General features: G+C 46.7%; 1 protein-coding gene across 1 annotated transcript in view; it reads left to right on the top strand.

Moving 5' to 3' along the window:
- The window catches only part of LOC147725374 (uncharacterized), a 2,508,159-nt gene that overhangs the window by 2,428,199 nt on the left and 52,647 nt on the right, over positions 1-27,313 (top strand). The window contains exon 22 of the mRNA XM_086964051.1: positions 11,682-11,823. Within this exon, the coding sequence (XP_086820177.1) occupies positions 11,682-11,823 (142 nt within the window). The remainder of the gene's footprint in view (positions 1-11,681; positions 11,824-27,313) is intronic.

The following is a 27,313-nucleotide window of genomic DNA, read 5'->3' as shown; positions in this document are numbered from 1 at the left end:
CCATATGCTTGTCAGGACTTTGTGATGTTCCACTCTTACTGACACTGCCCAGCCTCAAGAGGACCTTCTCTCACGCTTCAGCACTGGCTAAGTGAACTTTGCATCCCCTGACTGAGTTACGCCTGCATGCCTATCCAACCACTGCAGTTGTAGCAAGATCAGTTGACATCCGGGGAGGGCCTCCTCTACATGTCATGTCCCCCCTGTGGCTATTGGACTCCAGATGGTCATAATCTTCCTGAATTCGACATAGAGCACTGAGCTTGAGTCACTTCTCTGCTCCTTTTATATGCCTCACTTCTCTTGGCCTGGAGAACCATACAGTAGTTAAAAACTAATGAATACCTGCACTCCTATACCACCACCTGGTGTTATGCCCCTCTTTTCAATCACTACCACACTGTTCTCCTCCTTCCATACTTTGTACCTTTCAGCACTTGACAAAGCCTAAATATGTAGGACCCTTATCGTTCTCAGAGGCCTTGGCTAACAGTCAATAAATGAAAAAGCACACCAACAGGCGAGGAATCATCACCAGACTTCCCGGCCATGGCCTTAACTACGCTCATGATGGAGATGGCAGACATCAAGGTCTCCATCGCAATGGTAACTCACAGCAGGGATTACAACCAATTCCAAAATGCAATTTAAATGGGGGACATTATCAGGTTAGAGACTGAATTGGACAAACACAATTGTATACCATGGAGGGGCGTTTAACGGAGGTTGAGTTGCGTCTAGATCACACACTAGTTTGGGACAAGAAATATAGCAACTCTGCCAGGCAACTATTGACCTGGAGGACCGGCGACAAAGGGACAACATATAGATTATTGGACTTTCAGAACAATCCCAAAAAGATGGCATGTTTACCTTTTAGGGCCCACTGGTCCCCTCGCTCTCAAAACCCGGCAGGTGAGTTTTGGGCTGGGCTGATCATCCACTAACCCTCTACACACCCTCTCCCATGTCATCTTGCAAGTAAAAGATGACCTTTATGAAAAGGTCCTCATATCCTTGGATGCCGAAAAGGCTTTTGATCGTGTGCAGTAGGGCTACCTCTTTCGAACAATGGAGAGGATACAACTAAAATACAGTTTTTAAAAACTATTACACCGTTGGCACTGTTCGATGGTGAAGCTGAATAAAGCCAAACTTAGTACTGACTCAAGTTATTGGAAATGTAAAGAACAGAACTGTGACATTGTTCATAAACTCTGGTATTGTAGCCTGCTAAGGGTTTACTGGTTTCAGTTTTGAGGCCATCTGAAAGCCGCTTTGCTAGAATCCACCCACTGGCCTTTTGTTGTACTCAAAGAGAAGATGGATACTTCATGTAAGATAGATCAAGTTACTTTATTTAAGTTAGTTAGTTAAGATATAAAGGAAACCCCATCAGGAGCAGCTGTCCTGCTGCTCAGCCCTCACTCAACTGACATTCACAGCACAGCAACATTCCAATCATCCAACAATCCATATGACATACATACTAGCTGAGCAGCAGGGAAACACAAGTTATAACATATCTCCCTTCGTTATGGGTACAATTAGAAACGAGCAATAAAATGGTTGTCAATAAAATGCACTCTAGTACAAATAGTAAGTAATATTAACACAATGCACCAAAGTACAAATTAACAACACAAACAATAAATTTTAGCACATCCCGCACCGCATTGCTTCCTGAAATGAAGAACTATCTTCATCCTACATCCTTATGCCACTAATTATACCAGCTGGCCAGACTAGTATAACAAGCAAGACACAACGGAACCAACTTAATGCAACAAATATCAGGAAACAACGCGCACACCATGAGTAACAGTACTCGCTTGACTCGTCCATACTACGGGAAAACACACATTCACAACAAGCACACCTCAGCACCATACGTGCACACAGCAAGCACTCGGGTGGCTGGGAAACCACGTGCACACAACAAACCCAAACTGGACATATGCGGCAAACAACTTGTGCACAAGCTAATGAGTGGCTCACAACCTGACGCCAACTCACACGCAAGGTCCATTGGAAACAAACACAACCAAAGGGTGACCATATACCACATAGCCCCCACAAACATGAGTAATGAGTGGCCTAACATCTAGAGGCACTCACACACAACACCAGTTGTGTAACGACTCTTTGGTGAAACCATCACTGACACCAAAACAAAATAACCAATGAGTGACCATATACAGCATAGCCCTCAAATAACCAATGAGTGACCATATACAGCATAGCCCTCAAATAACCAATGAGTGACCATATACAGCATAGCCCTCAAATAACCAAATGACCACATACCACATAGCCACTATAAACATGAGTTAATGAGTCGCCTGACATCTAAACTCGACTCACACACAACACTAGTTGTGTAACAACCCTTAGTGAAACAATCACCCACACCAAAACAAAATAACCAATGAGTGACCATATACAGCATAGCCCTCAAATAACCATGTGACCACACACCACATATCCACTAGCAACATGAGTTAATGAGTCGCTTAACATCTAAACACGACTCACACACAACACTAGTTGTGTAACAACTCCTGGTGAAACAATCAAATGAGTGACCATATACAGCATAGCCCTCATATAACCATGTGACCACATACTACATAGTCACTACCAACATGAGTTAATGAGTCGCCTAACCTCTAAACACGACTCACACACAACACTAGTTGTGTAACAACTCTTGCATCTTTACACAACCTCACACACAAAACAAAATGAGAGACAGCTCCTAGATCACTAGTCAGATACAGCAACAAACAACACCCATCCTCAAGCACCCTTAGCAATGCACTGTATATTAAATTCAGCGATAACTGTTCCATGAAAGTGTCTGCAGCGGCATTATTCTCCATTGCAGATACAGATTCAGTTGTCTTCCACAGTGGTAATCTTCAGATTATATCACAGGTATTGTCTCTTGTTTACAAGTCTTGTTAACACACTCGCAGTATATTTCTTAAATGCAGACCCTTGAGTATCCTCAGTTCTCTGAGTTCTTGTAAATACTGCTTGTTGCTACTTCACTCACTGAGTTGTGACTCGAGATCGTGCTCCTTCACTGAGACACGATGACTCCACAAGACGCGTTGCACCCCCAAAACGCATTGCTCGCATCAGCGCTCGTTACCACACAATTCACCCGGTTCCAATTTAAACAGTGTTTCTTCATGCCTCTTCCCGACACATTGCTCCGTTAAAACGGGTTGCCTAGTAACAAGTAACACAACACACAGTTTCAAAATGGCCACCACGTAGCGTCATTACGTCATTGACACTTCCTGTAATGACGCTCGTTTCTTGCCGACGCTCGTTTCCTACCGCTTCCTGCAATGACGCCGCTTCTTCTTCTTGCCTCCCGGTCGATAACAATTTCCCAATGACGAAGATTCCAACGGTGAGTAGGCTCGTGTCCCTGCGCGAGTACAATTTAAAAGACGCTTTGCTCAAGTTGGGGGTTCAAAAGATGCACATACTCACGGTGATAGTTCCTTTTGCACATGAGGCATGTTTTAACTGGATAAGTCGCCTTGGCTTATAGACTTTGTTCTTTTGGCTCAAATTGCTCTTTCAAAAATAAAAAAAAAACGACGATTTCACATTTCCAATTAAATCCATAGTATAAGCAGGCACAGTGAAATACTATCCCAAAGTCAGTTGACAGAGTGGAAAAACAAGCCTCTATTTTAGTCTCTCTCCTTTTTTTCTAACAGTACGCTGGACACAAACTGCCATCACAATTTCCTTTTCTCTTCCAACATTTCTTTTTTTAACAGTCACAGCGCTAAACTCTTCTGCCTTGACAAAGTTTCATTTTCTTTTAACAGCGACAGTGCTAGCTAATCTCACAGCGCTAATCTCTTCTTTTTTTTTTTTAAAGTTGCAGCGCTTATCTCTTGTGCCTTGCTAAAGTTTCATTTTCCCTTTTAACAGTCACAGAGCTAATGTCTTTGCCTTATTAAGATGTCAAATACTGATCTTCAGGCAAACTACAGTGATACTCAACACTGCCGCTGGTAGATTAAACAAATCCAATCTGGCAAACCTTGGTTTCAGGGCGACCGATGTCAGGGTCACTGATGGGGTTTGTTTGCCAGTCACACACGCACTTTTCATCCAAACTTAAATTTTCTTTTTTTTACCTTTAGTCTTCTTTCTTCCTCTTCACCAGTACCTTATCTCTTCTTTCCTTAGTCAGAATGAAATTTCCATATAGTCTTTTTTCCTTTGCACGCGTTGATTCTTTTCAGAAAGGTCCCCAAATGTCGCCAAAATGTTGTACTCAAAGAGAAGATGGATACTTCATGTAAGATAGATCAAGTTACTTTATTTAAGTTAGTTAGTTAAGATATAAAGGAAACCCCATCAGGAGCAGCTGTCCTGCTGCTCAGCCCTCACTCAACTGACATTCACAGCACAGCAACATTCCAATCATCCAACAATCCATATGACATACATACTAGCTGAGCAGCAGGGAAACACAAGTTATAACACCTTTCTGCATGATACCTCGGGGTTGCCTACCCTGACAAAACGTTATCAGATGGCTTTCACTGCCCTCTGTATGGCCAATCTAGGCATCTTGTGCCTTTGTAAAACAAACCAGATTCCGACCTTTCAATCATGGCTAGAGTGCATGTTTGAAATTGCTTTGTTTGAGAGACTGATTTACAAACTTAACAACAAGTTACAGATCAAAGAAGTTGTTTGAGGTTCCTTTCCTTCAGGTGAAAGTCACTAGTTCATGAGTTCGACACAGTAGCTGTCTGCACATTAGTTGGATATGTGCCCTCTGGTTGTTGTACTAATCTTATTGTTCCCTTTCCCCACCAGCATGCATAGGATATTAGATTTGGAATTGACTTGCCCTCTGGGATTCTTGCTTTACTGTTACGTTACTTGTCAAATCATTGGGCGCAGTTCAAGGAGAGGTCATTAGAGGGCCTTTATCTGTACTGCTGTTCTTCCTTTTAGGTCCTGAAGGACTTTGGCTCAGTCGCACTGACGATGTTCCTACCTTTGTTCCCCTCTCTTTATCTCGCTTTATTAGGGAGAACCCACCCTCGTAACACTAGGACAGTTGATATGTATTTATTTGCAGACCATGTTGTTTTCTGCAATTGCGTGTGTTCCTGCTTTGTATATTATATTTATGTTATATTTACAGGCTACACTGGAATCTGTACTTATTTCTTTTAACACACGAAACACTTTTTTAAAAGTCTAACGATAAAATAGAAAAAGAAATATCTAACCATAAATATGTAATTAAAAAAGGTTTGCATGAATCAATCAGCATTACTTTAAATTCAAAATTGACCTGGAGGCCCCAGCTAGAGAAAAGCAGAACTATACTCCTCCAGAATACATTTCCGTTAAATAAGAAAATCGAAAGTAGTACATCTAAAGCAATTTCACCTGCCTGCCTTGAAGCAGAGAGATTATTACTTCTGATACCAGGCATACTGTGGTTTTTAGTGTTAGTCGATATTTGTTTGGCGTGAGCCTGATAAGAAAAAGGGTAGGCCTTAAACTTTAGGTTAAGAAAACGATTGGGGAGACATTCAAATTTGGAACGTGCACTTTACTGGAATAATATGAATTTTATATCAAACCGTATTATGTAAAAACCTGGTTATGAGAATGCTTGTTTTAAAAAATGTATTTTTATCACTATTTTGTATAGATACTTTTTTAGAATGGTTTGAAAATGCTGTTCCTCAAATCTGTTTTTATTAATATTTTAATTATTTAATATTTATGTAACTTGTAATACCGTAAGAACATCGTCAAATTGGTCTGGTTTTTTGATTTAGGCTTATTTTAAAATGGAACTGTGGCATTGTTTTAATTTTTTGGGGGATGTCTGGTGGAATAATTGTATTACTTTATGTAATCTTTTATGGTTATTTTAACTGAAATAAAGAATATATGAATCAGTCTAAAGGAGGGATTTGATTAATGCACCTAGGCAACAAACACGCGGGATACCTCCTGTAATGTTACCTTCTGCCTAGGCAACTGTATATTGACTCATACTTGGAAGCTGCAGGAAAAAAAACATTTTTAAGGTTTTGACTACTTTAGAACTCCCTGAAGCAGTTCGAGAGCACTTGGAATGCTTCACTTGTGGGCTTTGTAACAACTTTAACAGAACTTTAGAGAACCTTTTATGTCCCTGGTCTGGGTTGAATGCTATGTGCAGAAAATATTATCTGCCAACTTTCAAGAAATTCTCTCTTCGATCCAAAAGAGAAGACACTAAGGTCTGTTTCTCTCTCCAAACTAATAGCCTTGGGAAATTGACCAGATTTTTGGACATAGCCTACAACATACTTAAATTTGCAGATGGTTGTAACTAGAAAGCCAGAACTGTGACCATTTAGATCTTTGTAGTTGAACTTTTATGTATTTTAAAAATCTATTTATGGTCCCATTTTTTTTTTGACTCACGACCTGCTGTTTGATTTTACCTATTTATATATATTTTTCAGGATTTTATATAGGGTGGAGACGTATATTTTATATTTATATAGTACTGTTGGAGAGTTAGTGATTTTATTTACACTTAGCACCGTAGGGGACTTTGTAATCATTCTTTACTTGTTTTTATTGTTATGAATATTTCAAATGTATACAATAAAGTATATTTAATCACTATTTGAAAGGGACTTGCTATGGGTGTCCCTTCCAATCTGCGATTCGTATACAGATGTATCAAGGATTTGTGACCGGAATTCGACTTCTTGGGTGCTAACTTATTCGCAAAGGGGTAGAGTCCCCTCTGGATTTCTTTTCCTTTGTGGATGTAGAAAAAAAGTTCCAAGGTTAAACAGTCCTCGAAGGCAGTGGTTCTTAGCCTGTGGTCCAGGGACCCCTGGGTGTCCAAGAAGCCTACTCAGAGGGTCCGTGACTGCGTAGACAATTAAATATTAACATATTAGTAAAGTGTATATAAATAAAATAGCTGAATGTAATAGTGAAAAATTTGCAGCATTTTGTAAATGTGAAGGAGTTGAAATTGGATGCTAAGAAATTAAGTTAGTATCCTCAGATTGATTTCTGACAGCATTGCAAAAGCATCGAACGTAATTTAGCATGAACGATGAGTGGCCTCAATGCAATTTATAAAAGCTCCAACCTTCCTATTAAAATGTTATTATATTTGTGAACGAAATTTCTTTTTAAATCATTTTGTATATGCTTGATGAATGCTTTTTTCTGCATTTTTGTGTGTAATGTTTTGCAGTTTAGATCTTCGAAAATTCTTAGGCTTTGTTCCTAGCTTCCAGTAATAACTCTGTGGGGGTGCCTAGATTAAAGTAATGATTTTGGGGGGGGCGGTCCCTGTATTCCAGTAACAACTAAGTGGGGATCCATGTAAGTCAAAAGGTTAAAAACCACTACTCTAAAGAAAACGGTTTGCCTTAAAAAAAAGTGTTACACATTCACATACATGGGCATAGATGCATCAAGCGAAATTGCGATTGCAATCGCTGCAAAACAGCGATTGCGATTGCAATTTCCTCTTCTGCAATGCATCAAGTACAAAAGCAGCAAATCAAGAATTCGCAAACCAAAGAATCGCTAAACCCGTTGAAACCCCCATTGCGATTCCTTAAAAGCGATTTCCCACATATTTAGCTAAATCAATTGTGAATTCGCTACCAAATAGCGAATTCGCAAATAAATCGCTATCCACATGCATCAGCTATCGCAAATAGCGAAAATACCATACATCGGTAAATACGAGTCGCAATTTATGGAGAAGCTAAACCAGGTGGTAACCATGAAGTCAAATTGGCACAAAAAAAAATTGTTGCAAACAACAAACAGGTGTTGCCTACATCAAATACACTTAAGGAGACTCAGTAGGAGCATGAGGATAGTCACAATGGCAGGTCTCTACATCGTGGCAAGGCGGCTGAGGCTCCAGGCTGCAGCCCAGAACCGACGCAGGATCAATGAAAGCATCTTCCGGCTGCGGATTACACTACTGGGACAGACTGAAGAGGAGATCTACTCCAAATACAGGCTCAATGGGGCAATGATTAAGAAGCTCATCAGAGACCATGACCCCCTGATGCAGCACCCAACACGGAGGACCAATGCCGTGCCCACCCATGTCCAGGTCCTGTGCTGCCTGCACCTCCTGGCGTCCGGCAGCTTCCAGGGGATAGTCGCATATGCAGGGGGTATATCCCAGAGTACACTTTCACGCTGCCTACAGAGTTTCCTGGACGCCATGCCGAGCCGAATACATCACTACATCACCTTCCCAACAACCCAACAGGACTTGATGCAAACTAAACTTGACTTCTATCATACCACACATTTCCCCCATGTAATTGGACACATTTGTTCACCCGTTGAGACCGAATACATGTACCGGAACCGCAAGACATATCACTCCCTCAACATTCAGATGGTCTGCAATGCGAAGACCATCATTACAGACATTGTGGCACAATACCCAGAGAGCACGCATGATTCGTTTATCTTCTGGCACAGCGGCATACACACCAGCTTGGCCAGGGGTGAATTTGGCGAGGGACATCTCCAAGGTAAGTACACATGCCCACATACAGTATGTTAAGACCATGTTGCCGGGCAGAACAGGCACTGACCTTCTGCTCCTCCCCTCAGGTGACAGCGCCTACGGCCTCCGTGAATACCTCCTCACCCCATACCTCAACCCAGCAACACCACAGGAACGGAGGTACAATGGTACGCATATACACACCAGAAATGTGATAGAGCGGACACTTGGCATGTTAAAGAGTAGATTCCGCATCCTCCACAAGACTGGCGGGGCCCTCAAATACCGGCCTGAGATCTGCTGCCGCATCGTGGCCGCGTGCGCCATACTTCACAATATTGCCACCAAGCGGAAGATACCTGTTTAGGTGGTAGTGAGTCGGAGGGGGACAACCTGCCACCTGCAAATGTACATCATGCACACAGGGAGAATCATGCTGAAGGTCACAGGTGCCTCACGCACATCACACTGAACTATTTCTAGTGCATCCATACCCCTCACACAACACTGCACTCATGCAAGCCACATCAAAGATTGACATGAGGATGATTTGTTTTCAGTATAAAGCTTGTGTTTATTTCACACAGTCTAATTGTGCTTCCTTCAGCAACAAATATGGGTACGGTATTCCAGAATCCAAGGTCATGTAACATGAGCTGCAGTGCATGGTTGCCTCACCATCGCACAACCTGTAATGTAATGTAACTGGGGCCTCCTGGAGCGCGCACCCAGTCGCCTCTCACCCTCCACGGTAGGCTGCTCCTGTCGGGATGCAGTGTTGGGCCGGGCACTGTGCCTTCTGTCTGTTTGCATCGGCACACACAGGCTGCTGAGGCTAGATGCCACTTCGCTGGCATCATCCTCCCCCCCCTTGCATTGCTACGGTCAGCCGCCTGTTGGTGCTCCACAGCGTTGGTGACATACTTCAGGGCCCTTGCTACGTCCACACAGCATTGGACCATCTGGATCTGCATGGCCAATGATCTCCTCGAGAGCTGGGATGTGGCATTCCCGATAAGGTGATTCGAACGGGTGTAGGCGGACAGCCGTGTGAGCAGCTGCCTGTGGCGTCTGCGGGTGATGTCCTGCTGTGCTACCATCAGCTGGTTGCTCTCCCTCACCGCTGTGGTCAGTTCCTGCACATTCTCTGTGAGGAGACTGATATTGCATGCTGTTTTGTACAGCTGCAGCTGCATTGCTGCCATGTTTTGCGCCTGTTTACGGTGCACACGCAGCATCTGAGCCTCAATGCCCAGGCCCAAGTTGTGTGTGTGTTGCGCCATGGCTGCTGTGGTGGGCTCGGAGCGCTGCTGCCTTGACCTGCTGCTGGCGTGGGCCCGCACACTTGCTGTGGTTTGTGTCTGCCTCCTGGGTGGTGGTGGGGTCTGCTCCACTGCCTTATGTGCCGAGACGTGCTGTTGTGCTCTAGTTGTAGCTGCAGGGGTGGCCCTGGGTGTCGGTGCAGGTGCATGCTGCCTCTCCCCCGTCTCTTCAGGTGTCTCCACAATGTGGAGGAGGTCACTGTCGGACATGTCACTATCCGCTGCACCTTTGATGTGAATGAGTGCAGGATTACTGGTATGATTAAGGCACCAAGGATGTTGCAACATGCATGCAGGCTAGCTATTGGTTAATGCATGCATTCCCTGGCTGGCTTTAGGGGTCTGTGCATCTTTACCAATCTGGCTGTGTTTGGCTAACACTGCACCTTTACACACTACAGGTTCCACAATGCATTTGGGCATTTGGGAGGCGCAGGGACTGGAATACAGTGCTCACAAATATGGATTGCACTGGGGGCGTGGGCATTGTTAGGGAACGGGGTCGCAGTGGCATGCCTCTTACCTTGAGATTGGTGTGTGGTGCGGGAGGTGTCCAGTTGGGTTACGCCCACGCAGGCTTCCGGGTGAATGGTGTCCTCCACTAGGTCCTTCATGGGGGTGTTTTCAGGGACTGTGGAGTGTCCCCCTCCCGTAGCCAGTCTCCCCCCCAGTCTCTCAGCAATGCGCTCCTTGGCACTGCCTCAGAGGTCGTACAACCTCTTTTTTAGATCATCAATGGACCGGTGGGTGACTCCCACCACGTTCACCTTAGCCTTGATGCGCACCCAGATACGCCTCTTGGTTGCCTCGGGCACCTTCCGGGACAGCTTCCCAAACAGTTGGTCATGGTACCTGCTCACTCCTTCAATGAGGTACTCCAGTTCCTTCTCACTGAACTTTAGTTTCCGCTTGTGTGCTTTCTCACTTGGTCCTGCATCAATTGTAGATTGATTTGCAATCCTGTATTTGTACTGCAGGGTGTGGCTCCTGGAGCTCAGTTCTCTGCCTCCTCCTGTATCCAGCTCTGTGCTCTGGCGATGCTTGGAGCAGGCTACTTCCTGGTAGTCAGGTCATCACTGTGCTCCAAATGCGACTTATCGTTTTTGCGATCTCGCAATGTGCGAGATCGCTATTTGCAAAATCGCTGTTTGCGATTTCGCAATTTGGGGGTTGGAAACTGCCGGTTTTGCGAATTTTGACTGAAATTTGCGATGTCGCATTTGGCGATTGCAGCAGAGTGCGAATCGCTAAATATTAGCGAGTTTCATGTTGCATCTCATTCTGCGAATTCTTAATAGCGATTCGTTATTTTTCGCTATTTGGAATTCGCAGAATGGATGCTTGATGCATCTATGTGTTAGTTGTCTACTGACTTTTGAAGGCCCATCCTGTGATTGTAGCGAATCACATGGGGTCGCAAGTTACGACTTGCCGAATGAATATTAATTAGGTAGGTTGTACTGCGACCTCCGCGATTCAGTATTTGGCTAACTAACCTATTTCTAAGTAGGTCTGTTCCAATGCTGTTTTCTCCAGATTTTACGGTTAGTGCATGCTCAGGATGAGCCCATTTATGTATGATTCAGAATATGCCTAATTTCAAACTGTTTTGGAATTATGATTTTGGCATCCGTATTTCCATTTTTTTGCTCCTTTTGCTGCACCACCTGACCCTACAGGTAAGTTTGAGTATTTATTAATTTTCACTGTGGTTTAAAATACCTTTTGTATGCATTTTGTAAAGCATTGAAATAAAATAGATTGTAGCTCATCTTACCTTTCCCTATTTTCAGATTTAAAAGCTTCTCCGGAAAGCTGAAGAATAAAAATGGGACTTGGCGCACGTGGCAGAGTTTGATAGCAAAATGTACCATGATATCCAAAAATGAAGAGATTAATTTCCAAAATGTAGAATTTAGAAAAGCAGTAACATTGGTAAGTATGTGTTTTTTAAAAATGTTTTTTGTTGTGTTAAATATCAAATTACAAAAGGATCCCACAGTCTGTATCTGCCACTTTGTAACTGATGATTTAACAGGTTAATCATTGTCTCTGTGTTGGATTGTGTGGAACTGTAATTAAAAGGTCATAAAGTTAATGTACGACTATAATAGCAATTTTTGCCTATCGCTATGCTTCAGCCAATAAACCAATAGGCCATATGCGTTCTCACTTATCAGTCTTTCCTCTTGCCGGTTGAAACTAGAACATTTCCATTGGTGAACCACATGATCTCCCCTTCATATAATGTGTCTTGGTGTGTACCTTTAAACCTGCGCTTAGCATCCTCGCTTTCCGTTAAAAACATTTCTGGAGTGGAATGCAGAGGGTCTTGGTTGGGTTGTGATGCTATTGTGCTTCTGTTGTGAACAGCTTGCATTGGTCCATGAACATAAGAAAATCCTAATTTATCTACAATTCTGAGTGGAGGAGGATCCTTTCATTGGCGACTAGGAGAACAAGCATTGGCATAGCAAATAGGTTTCGCCTTTGGGACCTTACAAGTGTTTAGTAATCCAGCACAATATCCTTGGTGCAACAACATCAACTGTTGCATGGCTAAACAATTATAAAGTCCCAAAGGCAAGACCTATTGGCTATGCCAATGCTTGATCCCTAAAGTTGGAAGCATTAGTCCACTGGGCCACCAATCCTGTAGGACCCCTCAATGCTCCCCTATGACCCTGGCTAATTATGCTCCCATGGGAGGGGGCGCTAGAGGGCGCACAAGCGGAATGGCTGCCTGATCACGTAGCTCCCGCTCCTTGGCCACTTATCTGATATTTATCCTATACCACAGGAAGACAATAAGTTGAATTTACCCACCATCCGTTGCAGTCAGGTGCCCTCTGCACTAGACCAGGAGCTGGGGTCGCGGTGGTGGACAGGGCCGGAGTAATCCCGGATCAGAGATTGCCCGACGGCGCCTGTGGAGACCACGGAAGGAAGAGCTCGGCTGCAGTGGACTACGCGGGCCCGGGGCGTACCACGAGGGACTAGGCCCGAATCGCGACTGACTACTTGCGGCCTGAGTTCATGCTGCCCAGGATCCTGGAGCCAACGCGAGGCGCTCGGACCCCACTGGCACCTCGCCTCCGGATGGGAGATCGCACTGCTGAGCCTGAGGCGATATTGGACACGGCGACGTTGGGCTGGACATCGGCCTCTGCCGGCGCGAAGCGCAACGAGGTGAGTGCTGATTACACCTGACGGGGGGGGGGGACCCCCTGGTGAGACTTTCAAGCGGCCGGCCTCTCCTGGCCGTCGGGCGGCGGGAGGCCCCCTGCCGCTTCCACACCCGGGTGATCTCTACTCCAGCCTGATAAGCACGGAGCTGCCTGCAGTACACACGTGGCACTGACTTGCTGAACCCAGCGGTAGCCCACGTATGGACTGAGATGTTATCGGTTGGGATTAGACACTACCCTGCATAGCTATTGTACACACGCTTCCCGCATCTTTGCTGGCTTACGCGCTGCAGCGTTGGCCTCTGACTCTATGCTTGTGCGCCACAGCCGCGGATGTGCCAGGGTGTGCGGTGCTGATCATTAACCACCTCCTCTTGGGGTATATATAAACTTGGGGAGTGCTGTTTGCCCTGCAACTGATCTGGAGATAACCGACGGGTGCTGGTAGTGCCATACCTGCGCTGGACTGGCGCGGGTGCAACGCGCTAACGCTGATTGTGGCGGTAAACCTTACCCCTTGGCAGACACCTGGCTGCGTGGCTGCGGCGGACGCGAAACGGAGGGAGCCCGCTCCTAACCGCCAATATGGTGCGCCCTGAGAATCGCCAAACCAAATTGAGTTTCGATGGCGCCAAAAAAGGCGCGAAAGGAATGCCCGCTGACTCTGGTCCCAGTGATGCTACTGCGCGGACCGGCGCCTCTCCTAGTAAAGACTTGGATATGCAAAGCCTGTTCCAGGAAATGAGGCAAGGATTTGCTACGGTAGTGGAGAAGGTTGATGGGGTGACTGCAAGGCTGGACGCCCTGGTCCACAAAGTGGATCGCCATGAAGAACGCCTGACGGCTACGGAGCAGTGCATTTCGGATACCGATGACATCACCTCGGCCCACACCACACAGTTGGCCAGAATGGACAACTTGCTTAGGGTCATAGCGGCCAAGAATGAGAACTTGGAAGCCCGTAGCCGACGCAAAAACATACGCGTCACGGGCGTACCGGAATCCGCAGACACAGGCAGAATGGAGCTCTATGTAGAAAAACTTCTCAAAGGCTCGATTGGAGAAGACGCCTTTTCACCTCAGTTTACCGTTGAAAGGGCACACCGATCACTGGCGCCTGTTCCCAAGCCCGGCCTACCTCCTAGGCCGATAATTGCCAAACTATTGAACTATCGGGATCGTGACCCGCGCTACGAGAGGCCCGATCTAAACAATCCCTACAATACAATGGCGTTGCCTTCTCCATTTACCCGGATTTCACACCGCTGGTACAGGAAGAGAGACGCAAGTTCATTCCTGTAAAGAAGAAGCTGCGGGAGGCTCAACTGGACTACGCGTTGCTCTATCCGCCAAAACTGCGGATCACGCACCAGGGGAAACAACGCTTCTTTACTAATCCTCAGAAAGTCGAAGATTTTCTAAAATCGATCCGCAAAGCCCGCAGAGAAGAACGAAATGCGGAGGCGCACCCCGAAGATGACGAACTATCATCGGCAGCGGAAGAACACTGAGATGCTGCAACTACAAGATCCCTTGCTCGTTCAGGATGGCACTCCATGACTCTGGATTCGAGTGTACGAGGAGCGGCAACCACGCATGGATGATCCACGTTGGCTCCTGTCTCCTGTGGTAACGTATGCCAAGGACCACTCTCCTGATCCTGGCCTCCACCAAGGGTGGTACAGTCCTGGAGGCCAGTGGCGGGCGAAGTGGCTGTGCGACTTTGATGCTGTATCCCTATTGGGTATTCCCCACACAGACAATTGTGTTTTTGGAGTTGCGGAGGGTGGGGGGGGGGGGGCGTTGGGAGGGAAAGGTGGCTGGTGGCATTATTGGGATGCAGTGGTGGGTGGGGGGCTGGGATGTTTTGAGGAGCTGAGAAACACACGTAGTATGTATGATCGTTACACTATTTTCTTTGCTACACAGACTTGTCTGGGTAAGTGGTCTGCTTCGATCCCCAGATTGTGTGGTGGGGACATGTTGACACTACAGTGGTTATGGCAATGTTAGGAGCCGAAGCACAGTTTAACTGCATGTCATGGAATGTGAGGGGGCTCAATGATGCTAAAAAATGTCGCAATGTGATAGCATACCTTAATCAACATAATGTCAATGTTGCCATGTTGCAAGAAACACACCTCTCACCACAGGTACGAAACTCCTTTGCTAGTAAATGGGCGGGAATACGCACATTCTCTTCGTACTCCACATATGCGAGGGGAGTTGCCATCCTTTTCCGGCGAAACATACCCTTTCACAAGTGCGGTGACCTGACTGACCGGGAAGGCCGCTACGCATTACTATGGGGGCGTCTGGGCCGTGACACGGTTACATTTGTTAACTGCTATGCACCTAACACAGACGTGCCTGAATTCTTTACTGTACTATGGGGCAAAATAGCGGATGTAGGGTCCCGCCATGTCATCTGGGATGGGGATTTCAATTTGGCACCAGTACCTCACCTTGATAGGGCTGACTGAGCGACTCATTATAAACCTAGAGCTCGCGAAGCGTTGGGGGGCATCATCGCGGAGGGCGCGTTAGTAGACACATGGCGCCACTTCCACCCCACAAATCGGGAGGGTACACATTTTACATCACAGACTGGAACATGGGTGAGCTTGGATTACTTCCTTACCAGCAAAGAGATCACACCGGAGGTGCAGGGGGTTAGACATTTACCGAGAACATACTCGGACCACAGTCCTGTCCTGATGCACGCACAGATCCCTGGGTGGGATAACCCTAAGCCCCGATGGAGACTACAACCAGCGGCGTTGTTGGACGGATTATTCCGGACCGAACTGGGTGAGGAAATAGCTGACTTTTTTCCCAGAAATAAAGGGTCAGTGGAATCGGTAGAAAACATCTGGGAAGCCTTCAAAGTCACCATCAGGGGCTACTGCATGGCAAAGAGCTTTGGGGTCCTACGGGACATACAAAACACTATACGCACGCTACACAGGGACCTAAGAGCACTGGAAGTTAGGATGGTAGAGACTAGCGCTCCCGAGATACATGCTGAGTTCAGGATCAAGCTATCGCAATATGAGGAGGAGGCTATCAGGGAGGTGAAGTTTAGGGGGAAACATTGGCAGGCCAGAAGGTATTGCGAGGGAGATAGACCAGGGAGAGCACTTGCAGTGTTGACGCGCCCTCCACGGGAGCACAACACCATCCTTGAACTCACGGATGAACTAGGGAACACTATCAGAGACTCGGACGCACTTCTGGACACATTCACGACGCACTACCACTCCCTCTACACTACCACAGCGGCGGCTGATACATCCTATGCAGTATTCCTGGGTGACGTGGCTCTCTGCTGGCTAAGCGATGGGGACAGGGCCTTCCTGGCAGCCCCTTTCGAGCTAGATGAAATTCGTGAGGCCATCATGTCTCTTAAGAACGGCAAGGCACCTGGATTGGACGGCATACCCGCCAAATTTTATAAGACCTATATAGATATAATGGCCCCGGTTCTTCGAGAGGTGTATGAAGAATCGCTTGCTGGTGGTATCCTACCTAGCTCCATGCGAGAGGTAGTCATACACTCACTCTTGAAACCAGGAAAAACACCAACCTCGTGCAGCTCGTATCGGCCACTCTCCCTCCTCAATTGCGATATAAAAATCCTCGCAAAGGTCCTAGCCACCAGACTTTCCTTACTCATGACCAGGATAGTACTCCCTGACCAATCTGGTTTTGTCCCCGGCCGCTCCACCTCACATAACCTGCAAACTCTGTTCTTTTTGCTTCGCGCCATTCACCCTGATCTCCCAGTAGCCGCAGTCTTCTTCGATGCCACCAAGGCATTCGACTCGGTAGAATGGCCCTACTTGTTTTCTGTCCTGTCCGCCATGGGTTTTCCCAGACTTTTCATCTCCTGGGTGCAGCTACTCTACACTCAGCCTATGGCGAGAGTCCTCATTAACGGACGCCTGTCCCACTCTATTGCCATCACCAGAGGGACGCGCCAGGGTTGCCCCCTATCTCCTCTACTTTTTGCAATAGCGGTGGAACCGCTGGCCTGTAAGCTCCGTCACCTGCACGGAGAGCGCGCGGTGCAATGCCTCCAGAGACAAATAGACGTGTCATTATATGCAGATGATATCACACTCTATGTCAAGCACCCCGAAGTACACCTTAACCCGCTCTTGAGGGAATTTGTACGCTTTGGAGGCATTTCAGGGATACACATAAACTGGTCCAAGTCACAGTTTTTTCCCCTCACTGATGCGGTCGCGACATTTTCGATTGACTACCCACTGGAGTGGTGTCTGACGGAGCTCCGGTACCTTGGCATCCAGGTGTCGCGCGATAAGGATGAGACGATTCGCTCCAACTACGGAGTGGCAATTACAAAACTCAAGGCAGCAGTGGATCGATGGATCCCCCTTCCACTCTACATGGCGGGCAGGGCATCCCTCATAAAGATGATTGTACTGCCCCGATTTCTTTACCTATTTCTTAATATCCCATATTACCCGGGCGCTTTTTTCTTTCAGACATTAAAATCGGAGCTCTGTCGATTTTTTTGGGGTGGCAGGAATCCACGGCTGAAGTGGACCACGCTGATCCAGCCCTATGAATCTGGTGGATTTGACGTACCTGACCTCGAGGCCTATTTCCTGTGTGCACAGGCTCACTATGCATATCACTGGTTGGCCCCCACACCCTTCATGCCGCAACTGGCGGTGGAAGACTGGATAGTGCACCCAGTGCCACTTAATGGCCTGCTCCACTGCCCAGAAGCGCTGATCCAAACGCCCAACACTTCTGTGTCCTGCACAATAGATGCATGGCGACGCATGGTTAGGAGGCTGTGCTGCTGCTTCCTATACTCTCCTAGATTACCATTGACATTTCATCCTGCTCTCGCTCTGTTGCAGGAGCGTGGCTTTGGCGGGCTCTGTAGTAGACTGCGAATCAGCTCCTGGGGCGATCTGTTCGCCAATAGGAAATTCAAAACTGCAGATGAATTTTTTGCCTCCTAAGACCGCACCCCGCTTGACATCTTCTACTACATACGCTTGCGCCAGGGAATGAAAGCCATTTTGCCTGGGTTCCCTTGTGAAGCAGAGACGCTTCTCCATTTGCAATTCTTGTTAAACTCACAAGACGGAGCGCATTTGGTCTCGGGTCTGTATCAACAATTCAGATCTGCTGGCACTCCGATGGCGGCGAAAGCGAAGGAGCACTGGAATGCTGACCTGGGCACCGCGCTTACTGATGACCAATGGCAATACTGCTGCGCTATTACGGCGCGGATATCGGCCAGCAGTCGGCTTAAAATGATCCACTATAAATTTCTGCATAGGTTATACTATACTCCAGTAAAAAAGCATAGATTCCACTTGTCAGACTCCGACAGGTGCGAGCGCTGTAGGGCTGAACATGCGGGTTTCCTACACTTGGCCTGGGAGTGCCTGCCAGTCCGAGCTTTCTGGCAGCAAGTAACTGCTGCACTTACAGAAATGACTAAAGGACCAGTTGCGGAAGATCCGCTTCTCACGTTGCTGGGACACACTATACACATCCCGAAAGCCAATAGGAAATTCCTAGACAATGCACTACTTCTGGCCAAGCGCCGAGTGGCGTGCCGCTTGGGCCGCTGCAGAGCATTTAAATTCAAGGAATGGATGGCAGATATGACTTATTGTCAGGAGCAGCACACTACGTTTGCTGACCTACTACCGATCTCTTGTCGCCCGAAAGACTTCTGGAGCCCGCTGACTGATTACCTGCTAGCCTAGGCGGACGATGATACTGCTTCAGACTAAAAGAAACATACATGACCAGCTTTACTGATGCCTCTAGGGGGTAGGAGATTTATAAGCGAATGCGCGCAGGATGTGGTACTCCGGCCAGGCCGAACTTGGCGGCTTCTAATTATACGGAGCGCTACCTAGCATGTCCTTAGGTCACTTATTACTGGTACGACATTTTTATGTGTAGGGTGCTTCATTGGATCCTTGCTCACAAGCTGGCACGCATTGCACTGTTCCGTCCATGTGCCCTACCTATCACACGGGATTGCCACCCTTGAGACACATCACGAGACGTGTAGACCACGATTACATATTATATAGATCTGCCATTGACATCTCACTGTGTAGCGGAACACGATCAAGGACCTGTTAAGTTATGTATGGCATACAGATTCTTTACCGGACAGAGACTACGATCCCTCTATAGTTTCTCTTGCTCTTTGTTTCTTGTTGGGGATTGGGGGGTGGGAAAAAAAACACAAAAAACATGTTCTGCCGCGTTGTATCCTGCTGTTTACACTTTATATTGCACTGCTTGTCAGATACCACACACCATGATAAGAGATTACGCCACCGGGCCTCCGGGATGCCGGTTCTACGGCTGTGTTAGGATACTAAGAGGCCCCTCACGGACTTTGTTTCTTGCATTCTATTGTATTCCTTTTTAGGCTACATATTATGCTGCCGGCCTCCGGGTTGTGGGCAAATGAAGCAGTGTAATGTACACAATGCGTAATAAAGTGGTGTTGAACACCAACAAAACAAATAATAATAATAATAATTATGCTCCCATGGGAGATTAAAAGATACACAAGTCCCTCAGAGGTTAGTGACATGGCTGGGAAAAAGGCAGATTATAAAACAAGCAGGATGAGGAACTAATTTGAGTGAGCAGCTATCATGCCTTACGAACATCGAAAATACTTTCTTATCCACTTCCCAGAACTTCTTTTGCTTCAAAATACTTAAACACTTCCAAGAACCCCTTTGCTTAAGCGCCAAAACGACAGAAAAGCACTTAAGCAGGAACCCAGTCCGATGATTTTTTGATAAGTAGAGTTTCTCTCTTTCTGTTGACATTAGTGGCTCTGGTTACATCTCGGACACAGGGATGCAGTTAGGCTGCTTAGAACACGTATGTGTCCAGATGGTTCTAAGGCACTGCTCTGTGTCACGTGCATCACTGACAAGCTTTAAATATTTGTTTATAAGTTGAAAAGAAATGTGCAAATTCTGGGACTGGATCTGTGTATTAAGCTGCAAAAATAAATCACATTTATTGTTTCTTTTAAACTCGCATTTTTATTACAAACACATGGCACGAAACGAGGGATGAGGAGAGAAACTTCTGCAAGATGAAAGTTCAGCTAATATGTTCTGGATACAGCTCGGCCAAATTGCTTTGTTCTTTTTGTCAAAAATGGCACATGGGGAGCAGTCACTTTTATACTATTTATTACTCTTAAATAGTCGGTTTTTGGAGTACCCTTTAATAGAGAGCAGGCGTCTGAGACCTATTTTGTGTTGCTGAAGTGGGGGAAATATCAGGACGGCTAATGATTTAGCACCAGGCAGTTCTGTGCGCTGAGGCGGAAGTGCGGCAACAACGTTAAAGTTACGAGTTTAAATGTTAGCCATGCTAGCGGGGGTTCGCTGGAGGGGCCTGTATGACGAATCAGGGGCTCCACAAGGCTGTCTCGAGCACCCACCCTTGACAAGAATAGGAAAGGCCATGGTGGTATCTGAGGAATAGTACGATGTCTGCACTTCTGTTCAGGCATTTCGACACAGCTGCTTACAGTCAGGGTCGGCCTTTAGCACGTGCAGCTGGGCATGAGTATCATTCCATGGTTAGTTCACAGACTTGTAAAACAAGGTTTCAGACGGGGCGAGACTTGCACAGTGTTTACCTTGCAGGAGCGAGCAACCCCGCCATCTGTTTCCAAAGCGCGAGTGCGATAATTGCAAACAGATGGCACCGCTGCTTGCTCCGGCAAGGTAAACGCCGTACATGGAAACAGTGCAGAACATGCACGAGTTTCCAATAAAGCCCGGAGTGATTCCTAGAGGTCACTCCACAGCAGCGCTGCGTAGGCGAGACCTAAAAAAGTACCTCTGTTCTAGTTATTTGCCAGTGTTCTTTATGTAGGTGCATTCCCGTGTAGGCCACTGTTACTACAAGCAGTGAAAGAGATCTGAGCTTTGGAAACTGTGTATCGGAATCTGTCTACTTGCAAGTACATGTGTGATGAGCATTGTACAGCTGGGTCCTTCTCTCTGATCAGTTTGGTCAGCATTTGAATATATTTGTATGCATTTTAGTGTGTGTCAAAGGGGCACAGAGTGTAAGCGATTCTGTTAGTGAACCAAATGTCCCAGGAGGTCAGTTGTCACGGAAGGGGCCACTATGCAAGTTAGTGAAACTGTAATGAGGCTCCGTTTATTGGTGGAAGCTCTGTGTATACAGCATCGGCATGCCCATGTAAGGAAGGAGTGGCCATGGTAAAGGAATAGTAGAACATCTGAAGAGTGTGCAATCCTGTCCTGATCAGTTTCACCAGTGAGGGAGGGCTTCTGAAATCACCAGCCTTCCACCCTGTCCAGGCACAAGTGTGTCATCATAAGTCAGCCACTAAAACAAAATAGGGCATGTAATGTAATATTTATTTTACAGGACTGATGTCATCAGTGACGTCACTGACCATGTCATGAATGATGTAATATGTGACATCATCAACAGTGGATTGCAGGCGCACGAGTTATAGTTAGCAGAACTAACTGTAACAGAGGAATTTCAATGGTTTTGTACGAGTGACATGTCCAGCTAACTATAACAGCCCTGAAACCTATGTTTTTTCAGTGAATTTCTAAGGTTTTTTAAATGCTAATTCCTAACTATAACATGTCTGAAACCTATGGTTTTATCAGGGAATTTCAAAGGTTTTTTAAATGATAATTTTTAAATATAATAATAGTTATATGTATTTTTTACACTGATTTTCTACAGTTTTTTAACTGTTTATTTTTACATACTTTATTTTTTAAATTACATTGTATGTTTTTAATATAAATGGGAAAAAAATGTTTTTGAAAATATTGAAACCGAAATTTTGTTTTTTGTCAGGGTCACTGGATGAGTACTTAGGTACTGACTGAATGATTAGAGTACTGCAAGGAGAGTGCCTGGGTGAATTTAAAAGTGGTTGGGTTTTGGCGCAGTGAATGGATTAGTACATGGTACTAAATGGGTCACTAGAGGAGTGCAAGAGGAGTGACAGGGTGTTAGCTGGAGTGTATGGATACTGACTATGGAATTGAAGGTGTGAAAGACAAGTGTGTAGGTGGTTGGAGGACTGTATGCATAGTGGATAGGGGTTTGAAGCAGTCCATGTGCTAAGGCCTGGCTCGCTGCACGAGTACTTGGATACTGACTGAATGATTGGAGTACTGCAAGGAGAGTGCCTGGGTGAATTTATAAGTGTTTGGGTTTTGGCGCAGTGAATGGATTAGTATATTGTGCTGAATGGGTCACTGGAGGAGTGCAAGGGGAGTGACAGGGTGTTTGCTGGAGTGTATGGATACTGACTGGGGAATTGAAGGTGTGAAAGACAAGTGTGTAGGTGGTTAGAGGACTGCATGCATAGTGGATAGGGGTTTGAAGCAGTCCATGTGCTAAGACCTGGCTCGCTGCATGAGTACTTAGATACTGACTGAATGATTAGAGTACTGCAAGGAGAGTGCCTGGGTGAATTTATAAGTGTTTGGGTTTTGGCGCAGTGAATGGATTAGTACATGGTGCTGAATGGGTCACTAGAGGAGTTCAAGGGGAGTGACAGGGTGTTTGCTGGAGTGTATGGATACGGACTAGGGAATACTGGGGTGAATGTATGACATTGTTCTGCATTCTGTCCATCAACTGTTGTTTTTGCATTTGTCACCCCGAGTGGGATGGGTATGCCCGGAAGTGGGCCCCGTGCTCTCCATGCCACAGGAATCAAGCTATCCTGGCTGAAGAGGGGTGAAACCCCCAACCAGTCCTAGGATTCTTGTTTCCAGTCCAGGGAAGACCTGGCTCAGCAGTTCGTGCTGGACTGTGCCTATGAAGCACAGGGTCAAGACTGCTTTGCATATGGCTGGGTTAAAACTGGAATGGGATGGTGACCAAAAAAATGGATTTAGGCCCTGATCTCTGTACTGGGGGTAATGTATGACATTGTTCTGCATTCTGTCCATCAACTGTTGTTTTTTCATTAGTCAACCCGAGTGGGACGGGTATTCCCAGACGTGGGTCCCGTGCTCTCCATGCCACTGGAATCAAGCTATCCTGGCTGAAGAGGAGTTAAACCCAGAAACTGGTCCTAGGATGCTTATTTCCAGTCCAGGGTGGACCTGCCATGGCAGTTTGGGCTGGACTGTTCCCATGAGCCACATGGTCAAGATTGATTTGCATATGGCTGGGTTCAAACTGGAATGGCATGGTGAGCAAAAGATGATGGATTTAGGCCCAGATCTTTGTACTGGGGTGAATATATGACATTGTTCTGCATTCTGTCCATCAACTGTTGTTTTTGCATTTGTCACCAAGAGTGGGACAGGTATACCCAGACAAGGGTCCCGTGCTCTCCCAGCCACTGGAATCAAGCTATCCTGGCTGAAGTGGGGGAAACCCCAAAATCGGTCTTAGGATGCTTGTTTCCAGTCCAGGGAGGACCTAGCTTGGCAGTTCAGGCTGGACTGTTCCCATGAGGCACAGGGTCAAGACTGATTTGCATATGGCTGGGTTCAACCGGGAATGGCATGGTGAGCATAAAAACGATGGATTTAGACCCATATCTCTGTACTAGGATGAATGTATGACATTGTTCTGCATTCTGTCCATCAACTGTTGTTTTTGCATTTGTCACCCCGAGTGGGATGGGTATGTCCAGAGTGGGACGGGTATGCCCAGACGTGGTTCCCGTGCTCTCCATACCACTGGAATCAAGCTATCCTGGCTGAAGAGGAGTGAAACCCCAAAACTGGTCCTAGGATGCTTGTTTCCAGTCAGGACCTGGCTTGGCAGTTCGGCTGGACTGTTCCCATGAGGCACAGGGTCAAAATTGATTTGCATATGGCTGGGTTCAAACTGGAAAGGCATGGTGAGCATAAAAGCGATGGATTTAGACCCAGGTCTCTGTACTGGGTGAATGTATGACATTGTTCTGCATTCTGTCCATCAACTGTTGTTTTTGCATTTGTCACCCCGAGTGGGACGGGTATGCCCAGAGTGGGATGGGTATGCCCATACGTGGTTCCCGTGCTCTCCATGCCACTGGAACCAAGCTATTCTGACTAAAGAGGGGTGAAACCCCGAAACCGGTCCTAGGATGCTTTTTTCCAGTCCAGGGAGGACCTGGCTCGGCAGTTCGGGCATGACTGTTCCCATGATGCACACGGTCAAGACTGATTTGCATATGGCTGAGTTCAAACTGGAATTGCATGGTGAGCAAAATAAACAATGGATTTAGGCCCAGATCTCTGTATTAGGGTGAATGTATGAGATTTTCTGCATTCTGTCCATCAACTGTTGTTTTTGCATTTGTCACCCGGAGTGGGATGGGTATGCCCAGAAGTGAGTTCCGTGCTCTCCATGCCTCTGGAATCAAGCTATCCTAGCTGAAGAGGGGTGAAACCCCGAAACAGGTCCTAGGATGCTTGTTTTCAGTCCAGGGAGGACCTGGCTTGGCAGTTTAGGTGGAGAGTTCCCATGAGGCACAGGGTCAAGACTGATTTGCATATGGCTGGTTTCAAACTGGAATGGCATGGTGAGTATAAAAACAATGGATTTAGGCCCAGATCTCTGTACTGGGGTGAATATATACAATTGTTCTACATTCTGTCCATCAACTGTTGTTTTTGAATTTGTCCCCCCGAGTGGGACGGGTATGCCCAGAGTGGTTCGGGTATGCCCAGACGTGGTTCCCGTGCTCTCCATGCCACTGGAATCAAGCTATCCTGGCTAAAGAGGGGTGAAACCCGACAGCCAGTCCTAGGATTCTTGTTTCCAGTCCAGGGAGGACCTGGCTCAGCAGTTCCTGCTGGACTGTGCCTATGAAGCACAGGGTCAAGACTGATTTGCATAATGCTGGGTTCAAACTGGAATGGGATGGTGACCCAAAAAAATGGATTTATGCCCTGACCTCTGTACTGGGGTTAACGAATGACATTGTTCTGCATTCTGTCCATCAACTGTTGTTTTTTCATTTGTCACCCCGAGTGGGACGGGTATTCCCAGACATGGGACCCGTGCTCTCCATGCCACTGGAATCAAGCTATCCTGGCTGAAGAGGAGTGAAACCCCGAAACTGGTCCTAGGATGCTTGTTTCCAGTCCAGGGAGGACCTGGCTTGTCAGTTCGGGCTGGACGGTTTCCCTGAGGCACAGGGTCAAGACTGATTTGCATATGGCTGGGTTCAAACTGGAATGGCATGGTGAGCATAAAAACGATGGATTTAGGACCAGATCTCTGTACTAGGGTGAATGTATGACATTGTTCTGCATTCTGTCCAACTATTTTTTTTTGCATTTGTCACCCCAAGTGGGATGGGTATGCCCAGAAGTGAGTCCCGTGCTCTCCATGTCTCTAGAATCAAGCTATCCTGGCTGAAGAGGGGTGAAACCCCAAAACTGGTCCTAGGATGCTTGTTTCCAGTCCAGGGAGGACCTGGCTTGGCAGTTCGGGCTGGACTGTTCCCATGATGCACAGGGTCAAGACTGATTTGCATATGGCTGGGTTCAAACTGGAATTCCATGTTGAGCAAAAAAACAATGGATTTAGGCCCAGATCTCTGTACTGGGGTGAGTATGTGACATTGTTCTACATTCTGTCCATCAACTGTTGTTTTTGCATTTGTCACCCCGAGTGGGACGGGTATGCCCAGAGTGGGATGGGTATGCCCAGACGTGGTTCCCGTGCTCTCCATGCCACTGAAATCAAGCTATCATGGCTAAAGAGGGGTGAAACCACAAAACCAGTCCTAGGATTCTTGTATCCAGTCCGGGGAGGACCTGGCTCAGCAGTTCCTGCTGGACTGTGCCTATGAAGCACAGGGTCAGGACTGATTTGCATATGGCTGGGTTCAAACTGGAATGGGATGGCAACCAAAAAAAATGGATTTAGGCCCTGATCGCTGTACTGGGTGAATGTATGACATTGTTCTGCATTCTGTCCATCAACTGTTGTTTTTGCATTTGTCACCCGGAGTGGGACGGGTATGCCCAGAGTGGGACGGGTATACCAAGAGTGGGACGAGTATGTTCAGAAGTGGTTCCCTTGCTTTCCATGCCACTGGAATCAAGCTATCCTGGCTGAAGAGGGGTGAAACCCCGAAACCCCTCCTAGGATGCTTGTTTCCAGTCCAGGGAGGACCTGGCTCGGCAGTTCGGGCTGGACTGTTCCCATGATGCACAATGTCAAGACTGATTTGCATATGGCTGGGTTCAAACTGGAATGGCATGGTGAGCAAAATAAACAATGGATTTAGGCCCATATCTCTGTACTAGGGTGAATGTATGATATTGTTCTGCATTCTGTCCATCAACTGTTGTTTTTGCATTTGTCACCCCAAGTGGGACGGGTATGCCCAGAGTGGGATGGGTATGCCCATACGTGGTTCCCGTGCTCTCCATGCCACTGGAATCAAGCTATCCTGGCTGAAGAGGGGTTAAACCCCAAAACCAGTCCTAGGATTCTTGTTTCCAGTCCAGGGAGGACCTGCCTCAGCAGTTCCTGCTGGACTGTGCCTATGAAGCACAGGGTCAAGACTGATTTGCATATGGCTGGGTTCAAACTGGAATGGGATGGTGACCCAAAAAAATGGATTGAGGCCCTGATCTCTGTACTGGGGTTAATGTATGACATTGTTCTGCATTCTGTCCATCAACTGTTGTTTTTGCATTTGTCACCCGAGTGGGTAGGGTATGCCCAGACGTGGGTCATGTGCTCTCTATGCCACTGGAATCAAGCTATCCTGGCTGAAGAGGGGTGAAACCCCGAATCCTCTCAAAGGATGCTTGTTTTCAGTCCAGGGAGGACCTGGTTCGGCAGTTCGGGCTGGACTGTTCCCTTGATGCACAGGGTCAAGACTGATTTGCATATGGCTGGGTTCAAACTGGAATGGCATGGTGAGAAAAAAAAAACAATGGATTTAGGCCCAGATCTGTGTACTGGGGTGAATGTATGACATTGGTCTGCATTCTGTCCATCAACTGTTGTTTTTTCATTTGTCACCCCGAGTGGGATGGGTACGCCCAGACGTGGGTCCTGTGCTCTCCCAGCCACTGTAATCAAGCTATCCTGGCTGAAGAGGGGTGAAACCCCGAAACCGGTCCTAGGATGCTTGTTTCCAGTCCAGGGAGGCTCTGGCTTGGAAGTTAGGGCTGGACTGTTACCATGAGGCACAGCGTCAAGATTGATTTGCATAT

The sequence above is a fragment of the Lissotriton vulgaris genome, chromosome 3_2, assembly GCF_964263255.1.
Source record: "Lissotriton vulgaris chromosome 3_2, aLisVul1.2, whole genome shotgun sequence".
Classification (NCBI taxonomy): Eukaryota; Metazoa; Chordata; class Amphibia; order Caudata; family Salamandridae; genus Lissotriton; species Lissotriton vulgaris.
This window is presented reverse-complemented; position numbering and strand designations above follow the sequence as displayed.